This window comes from Gavialis gangeticus, unplaced genomic scaffold (genome assembly GCF_001723915.1).
Source record: "Gavialis gangeticus isolate Ggan-Ray unplaced genomic scaffold, GavGan_comp1, whole genome shotgun sequence".
Lineage (NCBI taxonomy): Eukaryota > Metazoa > Chordata > Crocodylia > Gavialidae > Gavialis > Gavialis gangeticus.
Window position 1 is genome coordinate 162,886,894 of NW_017729032.1, and position 10,819 is coordinate 162,897,712.

The window sequence follows — 10,819 nt, forward strand, 5'->3', positions numbered from 1 at the left end:
AAAAAAAAAAAAAAAAAAAAAGAAGCAAACCCCCCCCCCAAACCAGAGCCAAGATTATTTTTTATATTTTGAAAGTACTGGACTCAACTTTTAAATTAATATGATAAACAAACAAACAAAAGGTTTGGAAGTGGTAAAGGTCACGGCTCTAAACATATGCTACGCATAGCAAGATGAGGCGAGAAACACTGATGTATTCACACCAAGCCAGAACACAGCGTTATGGTCATCTAACCTCCTGTAACAAAGGCACAAGGGAGTAAAAGGGTTCTCCTGGGATCAGACAAAACTAGGGACAATTCTGGAAAGAGACCAGACTTCTTGTGCAGTGCTCTTTTTGCTAAGCTTTACTGCCTTGGATATTCTCCTGACAAATTGTCTAAAACCAATAGATGTCCACAACCCTTTTATAAAATACCTTTTTCAAGTTTTCATATAAAGAATAAGACCTATTTCTTAACTTTCTGGTTTGACTCATGGCTCTTCTACTATTTTTTCAGTATGTAGCAACAATGTATTTCATTGCTAGCATTTTGAAATGCACCTTTACAACCTTGTAAATATAGGAGATAGAAATTGAAGTAATGAATGTTAGTCAAGTGGTAATTTGGCTGTAAATGGTAAGTACAATACACTGGATTCACTGATGTAATGAACTAGGCATCCAAACTGTTCTCCATGGACAGAAATATCTGTGCTAAAAATAACTTGCAGAATTTGACTGGCGCACTATTTCTTTTATAGCATGAAAATAACATGTTTTCCTTGTTCTCCCTTTTCAAAAGTTAAACTTGTCTGAAATTATGCAAGTAAGAGATAAAGAAAGAAATTTCTGGAGCTGAAGTAGAAAATGGCAGGTACATATCGCAAGAATTATCTTCTTGTTAATTTAAAAAAAAAAAAACATTCCTAGCAGAAATGAAAAAAATTAGTTTATAACTGATTATTCCACTATTATCCTGGGATAAACTAAAACAAGTATCACATTATCAAGAAGTATTTTGATTTATGTTTTCTCTACTGCTCGACTAAAATAGGGAATATCATACATCTGAAAAGAAATAAGGGTTCAAACAAAATTGTTTTAACAATAGACAAAACTTTCACCTTTCATTTTCTTGCTGTCCACTTACACCATCTTCTCTCCCTCTGCCCCTCCCCCTCCCTGATCCCCAGCAACCAAGATGGAATAAACCCCTCTATTCCTTTTACGAACTGAAAAATCAGATCCTCAAAATTCAGATCCTGGTCTCCCAAGACTACCAAGATATTTGCAGAGAGATTAAAAACAACACTATGGGCACAACTGAAAACCCTGGATGTATCTTAAAAACAAAACAAAACAAAAACAACAAAAATGTGTATTTTAGGAGTCAGACCTGAGATATTCGTTTAAAATGTCAGATTCAACTCCTAACATACACTTTCCCCCCAACTTTGTTTTTTTCTTCTAAAGGATTATACTGAGACAATTTCTTAAAAGAAAAAAAGGAAAATACCCTTTACTGTCACGACTTAAAATGTATTCGTTCATATTGTTTGAGAGAGTGAAAGTTAAATATACTGTGCTCCAAGAAAATTGTTAGAATATCTTTTCAATAACAGGCCACACATATAGCATTTATTGAGATTACTTATTATCCAAAAGATTTCTTTTTTACTATATACAACTGATGGTTTCACTTTAACACTACGAAAGTGTCATATCATATTTTCTAATCCAGTACACACAAACATATAACCAGGCTCAACACTGCTTTACACACTAGTGCCATCTAGTAGTTGTCTGGACAATAACAAGAGTGCACTAGAATTTATTAAATAAATGTTAAATTAAGATTTTATACTGATTTGCCAAGTACCGAAAATACTAGAAGAGATTCGTAATTCTATTTGTGAACTTCTAGATACAAAACAACTCATGAGAGACTAGAATCTCTTGGATTCTGCCCGTCACAATTTATTAGTACTAAGATTTTATTTAAATATAGAAAGCTCTGGCTAACTTTTCAGCCTGACTTGTGTTACATAAATGGATATTTTATTGAAAACACTAAAATTAAAATGATCTGTTTTCATAAATACCAAGCACTTAGTAATGGTTAAAATAATTTCTAACAGGAAAAGGAAAGTTGTAACTAAGAAAGATTATTACATTATGGAGTCCATGGTCAAACCTGACTATCACGTTTAATTATTACCCAACAGGCCATCTGTTCCTTATGCCAATTTTACCGCAAACCTTTTGTGTTTGCAAATTGCTTACAAAGGTTTGGAGGGGGCATGTCAGTTCTGTCATGCTGTGTATGACATGTTCCTCACATAATATCCTTCTATGTTTACTTGCTCTTTCTCTTTTTCAGAATGTATAAAAAAAAAAAAAGGAATCACTTCCATGCTTTAGGAACAGCAGCAATGTTATAATATATGTAAAAAAATGCTTTCATATTTTAATTTCACCACCTTGGTCAACTTTATTTTCCCAAACTTCCTGCAGAATAGCCCTAAAGCAGAGAGGAAAAAAGGCGATTCACCTTTTGAAATTCTGGAAGATTTTAATGTCTCAAGTTTACAAGGCAGGAGTTAAGGTAACTGAGAGGTAAGGAAAATATACCATGTTGGATTACAGATAGACTTTCTAAACATAAATACTCTTTATCAAATATAAATCAGAATGAGTTTTGGTCAGCTTTTCTAACTAAGATTTATTTAACTATCCCTAAATAAGTCAAAATATTAGACAATTTAAGGTATTTTAGGATTTTATATTACCACCCATTGGAACAGCATCTGAACACTTACTACATAATACCCCACTGGCAACAGTGAAATCCCTAGTAAACATCTTGGAGTCTGCCCCTCCTGTATCAGCAATAGGGAGAGAAACCTGTAATTCTTTCATGGATTTTCTTTGTAAGGAAGAGGTAATTTAATGCATTAAAATATTTAAGAATTCTAATGCCATTTAACATTTTTTGTCATGGCATAGATTTTTGGGTAGACTGTTGTATCAACATTATCAATATTATTCTTGAAAAGGTCTCAGTGGTTCACAAATGGTGCTTTTCCCTGGATTTTTTCTGGCTTCCATCTTAGCCGTATCTCCTTAATAGCGAATGTTTTGTTGTCAGTCCTCACAAGCTTCACCCTATAAGAAACGTTCTTAATTCTATTTTATGAAAACCCTAGACACTTTACAGAGAAGGAGAAAAAAAATCCACCAGCCTCTGGCCCGAGTTCACTTAAAATTCATTAAGTTTGTAGGAATTTTTTAATAGTTCTACCAATTTAAATAGAGGTTTGATTTAGTCCTTCTAATCCAAAGCCCCAGTCCTGAATGCTGTTCAGCATAAGCAAACCCTGTAATCCAGTCATCACTCCATTGAGCTCCATATCTAGAATGGGATGATCCACAGAGACTTATTGCAGGATTCAAGCATATGCAAGCAATAATTATCAACCTACATTAAAACTTACCTTTGACACACCTCTGCTGTATCTAATATAGTGCTTGCATTTCCAACAGAGAAACAAATTTGTTAAGTGTCCAATACATTTGCTAAATACAAAAGGAGCTTATTTAAACAATACTGTGTAGACATCTTGAGGAGTATCTAAACAACATTATACTACTGTTAAAAATTTCAAAGAGTATGGGTGTTAAAATGTTTTTGAGTACTGCTTAAAAAACCCCAAAAACCAACACAACTTCTATGACAGGGGCAGGCAATTATTTGGGGAGGAGGGCCGCTTACTAAGTTTTGGCAAGCTATCAAGGGCTGCATAACAGGCAGCCCAGGGCAGATAAATATTAATTTTCTAAAATTTTTAGGGGCCCCGTGGGCTGGATAGAATGGCTTGGCGGGCCGCATCTGGCCCCCGGGCCGCATTTTGCCTACCCCTGTTCTATGAGCTAGTTTAATTTTGTGAAAAACATACCAGGTTGAACATTAAAGCTTCCCACAAGGATGGAGACCTTACCATACCAACCTGAAACACATTTAAGTAAAGGCACGGTCTTTCTCTACCTTTGAGTTACATTGTCTACATATTAGTGGTGTGTCATTTAAATCACACAAAAATGTGGAGTTGGGGTTACTTCTTTTAACCGAAAATTGGGTATTTTATTTATTTTTTTGTAATCAGAGAACCAGGATCCCTGCCTATCACTTAAAACAGCTTCCATCTTAGAACCTAAAGAAGAGGGTGTTAGGGATTATACAGATTGCACAACCCATTCAGGATGATACAGCTTAGTCTCTTACCCAGGGTGGACTGATCTGGGTACCATTTTGGTTCTATCTGTAAGCCTTACCTTTGCTTAAAGATGGTTTAAGTAGGTATATGGCCACAATTCTTACAGGATACTTTAATACTCAAGCTGTTGTGTTGTCCACATTTTTGGATATTACAGAAGCATAAGCCAAGGTGTTCACTTGTGTTTGACTAGTATAATTATAACAAACACTTTTATAGGCCACGCAGGAAAGAACTCTATGTGCTCCCTTTCACCCTACCCACCCTGCATATAGACTTGCTGCAGTCTGATCTGTGATAGCCAACTTATCTAGCTAAATAAAGGGTAGTAAAAAAAAAAATAAAATCACAAACCAAAAGTAGTGGAAAATAAGGAACAATACACTTAGTTAGGATAAATTAATTGATCCTTTGCTATATTGTTCATCTTAAATCCTGGTACTGGAAAAGCTGCACAGATGTCAAAATATTCAAAATATCTGAAACAGTTACCATCAATATATTTTGATACGCTTTATGTACTTGCTGCGACATGGAACAGTAAATGTCAATTATTAAACTGAATGCTAAATCAATTTTAGTGAAAGAAAATATAAGAGGATATTCTAGCTCTGAGGAAGAAGTCAAATTATTTTATAATTATTTAAATTAATGGCAAAGTACAAGTTCTAGGAATGGTATAGCTTTTAGTGAATTTTTTTTTGAGAGAGTAAGGAAATATACTTCATATGGATAAGTAAAACAGTATTTGGAAGGCACGGGGAGTCTCAAAATGGGCTGGTTTTGGTTATTTAGAGAAGCTGTGTCAGTATACCATTTCATTTTCAAAAATCTGAATTGCATTTATTTTTGTTGAGCTCTCACATTTTAATAAAATATTCTATACATGTGCATATTATACACATCTAGAAACAGTATATACATAACCAATACTACTTTTGACACATTATTATTGTATAATAATATACAGAAAAAATATTGTATTCTTTTTAAATTCACTATAATGGAGTAGAAAATATAATGCTTAAATCACACAAGAGTAATCAAACTGATGCTGTTAGTTATAAACTACTAAACCAGTCATCAACTAGTTTGTAGTTACTAGTTACTCACTGTCCTTTGTATTATGACCTAAACATTTAAAGCTGGAGCAGCCATTAATTAAATGCCACTCCACCATATTCAAGTCCAATTTGGTACAAAAAGGTCAAGTGTAATTTTATTAACTATTTCTTTAAGAGAAGGCAGAATACACCAACAGAATACAAAATACAGTAAAAAGGCATTACATTATAATATTACAGAATATATTGACAGCAATTTTCTTTCCCTGTGTCCTGCTATTCCAGTGAACAGGTTTCCCATTAAGCTAGTCTCCAAACAATCAAGTTAGAATAACCACTATGTGGCAGTGTCTACATTTAAAAAGTCATGAGAATTAGCGTTAAATAGTTTAAGAGACCCTTTTTTTGATACATGCAAGCAGCTTTGCCTTTTATTGTGCAGAAACCAACAAATTAGAGCATTTTATTAATTTCTAAGATGAAAACTATTAGCTTATGAAATATTTGTGCAAGTCCAGTACTGTCTCCTTACATGACAGGAAAGTAAAATGTTTCTGAATGGAAAATCTAACCTAATTTTTTCAAGCAAGGAAATGACAATTATTTCTATACATTTAATGCAAAGCAAGCCTCCAGGTATTCCAGTCAAATGTTAAAATTAACATCTTAGCCAAACTTTCAAATCACTTCAGATAAACCTGATCTATTAATGAGGCAGCCCAAAAGGGTTAATGTGCTACACACAAGCAACAGTTTTAACTGCACGCATTTCCCCTACTTCCCTATATTAACCTTAAGGAAGATCTGACTAGTTCACACTGTCTGCTATAATTACGTTTTCTGCATATTCACATATAAAAATGAAAATAAAAATCTTGTAATATAAGAATATACAGAATTAAGCAGTTCTGTTTATTTATGTCCAACAAAAGCTATGTTCAAAAACTAAATATTTATCTGAATAAAGAAAGAAAGAAAGAAAGAAAGAAAGAAAGAAAGAAAGAAAAGCTTCTTTGGCCTGAGCTCTGCTATAAGAAATCCGTGTTATTTTTAGCCGGTACAGGATTTGGAGTATGCCAGGTGATGGTTATTTCCCATTGAATCATAATGGCAAGGTCACATCTGATGCATTCAGTCAATGTACCTTAAAGCATTTTTTTTTTTTAAATGAGCACCAATTAATCAGCTTTAGAGTTATCTTTGTAATTCCCTTTCACACCATACACACACTGAAGCGTAACCAAAAAATGACAAAGCAGCTATCAAAGGTACACTTCCCAGCCAATGTACGAATCAATGTCTAGATGCAATCTGGGTTATATTTTCTCTATCAAATCGGGGCAACCATGTTCTGACAGGCATGTCACTGTCAGAGATTCTTCCTATTTTGCCAATGTAAATTCTCACTTCTTCATTTCACCTGTACATATATGCATACTGAGGATGCCCTACTTTCCTTCCAAATAGCGTATAAATAATTCTATGATATCCTGTCCATTTCCACCTTTCCAACATTTATGGGCAGGCCAAGATGATATAAACTATATTGATACCACTCTTCTATAACTAGCAAGAACCCCTTTCTACACAGGAAATACATTTGTTGTACAACACATAATATGCAGTAGCATTACAAAGGCACAGCACGGATTAAATGGATCATAAAAATCCCTTTAAAAAGAAAATGGTGTTCTGTCTTTTGTCTAGATATTTGTAATAGTACTTTAGCAATACAATGCGATAGAAAACCATCACATAATCTTAGGCCTTTCAAATACTCCCTCCCCACTTTACAAAAACAGAACAAAATTAAACAAGTTACAATGCATTCAAAAGTTGCAGGTACTAAAGGTCACATTTAATATACTTATGCACATGGCTTATTGTCTGCTAATTTTACCTATTTTCAACTAGTATTTTACATGTTAAACAAATCAGATGTACAAGAACATGCAAAAATAACTTTAAAACATGTTTCTTACCTGACATGTTGCTACTAATTATACCAACTCCTGAATATTTTTGGATATTATCTACAGTATTGTAGTTTGTTTTAATTATTAATCTTCTCTCTTACATTAAGGGTGTTAGTTTTTCATATCAGCTACAAGTGTGAATAAAGAATTGAACCCTGAGAATAAACATTATGGGGTTGTTTTTTTTTTACCTCTCTAACAATTATACTTTTGCGGAATAGGTTAAATATTGATATAAAGGCCTTACCTATCCACCAACTTTTTAGCAAATCCAAAATCTGTAAGCTTGATATGTCCTTCTTTGTCTAATAATATATTTTCAGGTTTCAAGTCTCTGTAAACAATTTCTTTGGAGTGAAGATATTCTATTGCACAAATAATTTCTGTGGAGTAAAACAGTCCTGTGCTATTGTTGAAACGTCCCATATTACGTAGGTAACTGAAAAGTTCTCCTCCGGGCACATATTCCATTAACATGTATAAAAAACGTTCATCATGATAAGTCCAAAATCTGTAATAGAAAAGGTTTATTTTTATTATTAACTATTCAGTTACTTGTAGAACAAAATAAATAATAATCTCTAAATGGATGTCTTTTCAGTGCTACAAGTGTGTGAGTGTGAGAGAGAGAGAGTGTAACTGATACTGGCCACTGCTGGGGATCCACTTTTCTGATCAGTTAGGACAAATCTGATGTAGTATTCACTGTAATACAGTCAATATGGAAACTAATGCTGTATATTTAGGAAAAAAAATACATAAGCATATCCAAAACAGACGAAAGAATATAGTATGCATCAACCATCTTTACACCAAGATTTGCAACTACCCCAGATTTAAAAAATTAAAACTTATTGTCTAACTTATGCAACAGTGACAGTAGATTATTTGTATTAGAGCCTTCAGTCTCAACTCAAACTACTGTTACTTGCTTTTATAACACAATCCATTACATCCTTCCAGACCTACTTTTCTATGAACGTTCTATTCCCAGATACTGTTTGCTGCCTTATTTAATAGAGCAAGTCCACCAACCATTCACTAACGTTGTTCTCATCACTGCTATTTTTCTGAATAGTTTATTTTCCTACCAAATTGCAAGAATCATTTCCGGCAGGACTGGTTTCATTTGAGATTGATCTAATCTGCTTACATCTTGAAATCAAGCCAATGAAAAGTATCTCAAATCCTACAAAGTCTATCATCTTTAAATTGAGAAATACTATATATCTGGTCACTCCACTGTACCCATAACTACAACAGCATTCAACACAAACTATGAAACATAAGGAAATACATTCCATTTGATTGAGGTCACAAAAAAGAAGAGGTGATGAAACAAAACAAGCTGCTTTTTAATAACCATAAGTCAAGAAATAGCGGTAAGTTCTTTGGAATACAGTCTGTATATTGTAATTGAAGATTCTGTATTGAACACAAATCCAATACCTAGATCATATTAGAAAATGAAGATACAGTACAATCATATTATAATCAACTATAGTGTCAGAAGTAAGTTCATTACAAGAAGATACTTTCCATAATAGAGTTAATAAATTTTCTCTATCATCATCATAATACATACACACTTTTCCCCCCTGCTTTTGGGACAGTTGAATGCAGGAAGTTGTTAAAAACATGGCTTGTTAAAATGAGTTCGCACTGTACATTATTGTCCACCCAGGAGACTATACACCAAAGGAGAATACAACCTATGGACGCAGAAGTCAAGTGTTAGAAAAATCTGTATTTGGTGATGAACAGAATGTGCGTTCTAAGCCACTTTCCATCACATAAACGAGGAATTTGAGCTGGCCTCATTGCAATGAGGAGCAGAAAGAAGACAACGTTGCCTTAACTAGTTCTCCTGCTGATCTGATACAAGCTGGGAGGAGAGAGAGAGGTAGTTATCTGTGTTACTCTGAAATTAGGCAGATGTTAGGGCAGGGTGGCAGCTTACACCTTAATTTGTTCAAACAGTCATAAGCTTTTATAAACTAGAACCTTCTTCATCAGATGCTATAAACTTGTAGAGAGCAGGGGAATTAAATGGAAAAAAATAAAAAAACCCTATTTAAATACAAAGGACATGGGAAAAGGGAGGAAAAGAGATGAGAGGGCTGCGCTCCTTAGAGGTGAAGATGGATTGAAGAGATTCAAAGAGTTAAATACAGCAGTTAACCCACTGAGGGACGCAAGTGTTATAAAAACGAGTCCCCAGTGAGGGACGGCAGAGTCTCTGCCAAGACCTCTGTTAACAAAATCTAGTCTGTGGATGATTTCTTGTTCTGCAATTTTGTATTCAAGCTGGCTTTTAAAAGTTTGCTGTTTAAGAACAGTTACCCTGAGGCCAGTGATGTCCAAGAAGTTTAAAATGTGCTGCCCCAGACTTTTGAGTCTTTCTGAAACAGACATAAAAATAAATAAATAAATAAATAAATCAGCTACCATTCATTCTTTCATTGGTATTCAATGGAAATCACAGACGGACACTGTAAACTGGTTGCGGCACATAAGATGTTGGTAGAGAAGCAGGAAAATGAACTCTGAATGTTATAATTCATGTTGGCTGGGCCAATGATGTTGATGGGGGGCACCAGTGACAACTGTGTCTGTTGGAAGGATTGGTGGCTTGGTGAGAATAAAAGTTATAACATTTGTTATTGGAGAAGTGTCATTTGAAGTTTGGGGGGCTGCCCATAATCTGGAGCTGCCTCAAGATGGTCATCATTTTTCAGAAGGGGTTGGAGGTCATTAATGTGTCCAAAGTTTTCAGGCTGGGGGCTCTAGGTGAAAAGAAGCATCCTGTTCTCTTTGTCACAGGGTTGGGTTGTCACAGGTCAGAGTAGGATCTGAGTTTGACTCAGCTTATTTGAGTAACTATGGCTCTCCCCTCGCCTTTCAATTAATTCAACACTAATAACTCCATCAGACACCTGATGCAGAAGCCAAGGCAACATGCACTGTTTCATAGAACAGCATCTGAATACAGATCTTAGACTTGATCCCACTAGTGAGTAAACTTAGAAACCCATAACATGTTCTTACTAATAAGCAACCAGTTGTTAAATAATTTTAATGGGATTATCAGAGATATGGTTTGATTTTATTCCTAAATTTTTATTGAAGTCTTGAAGGTATACATTAAATAACAGTAAAATTCACTCAGGAAAGACCACTGTGTTCCCATCAGATCGTGCTAATATACCAGCTAAAGGTAGCACACAAGATTACACTGTTCAGCTGTTACAATATTAAAACAAGGTTCACTAAAAATAGCTTAACGTGGAAACATACAAGAAGTCTCAACTACCTAGGAGCAGTGGTTGTCCACCTCATTAGATGCAAAAGCGCCCCCCCTTCATCTTGGATTGCATATATGCAATCAGCTGGCCTTCATCAGTGCATGAAGATAGCTGCAAAATAAAACCTGCATGATCCAACTCAATTTTCCGCGGCAGCTCACTGCACAATGAAATGGGTTTCCCTTGCTAGAGTAGGCCAGCAGGTGTCAGGCCACCA

General features: G+C 34.8%; 1 protein-coding gene across 1 annotated transcript in view; it reads right to left on the bottom strand.

Moving 5' to 3' along the window:
- The window catches only part of PRKX (protein kinase, X-linked), a 120,789-nt gene that overhangs the window by 53,484 nt on the left and 56,486 nt on the right, over positions 1 to 10,819 (bottom strand). The window contains exon 3 of the mRNA XM_019524959.1: positions 7,545 to 7,808. Coding sequence (XP_019380504.1) covers positions 7,545 to 7,808 — 264 coding nt within the window. The remainder of the gene's footprint in view (positions 1 to 7,544; positions 7,809 to 10,819) is intronic.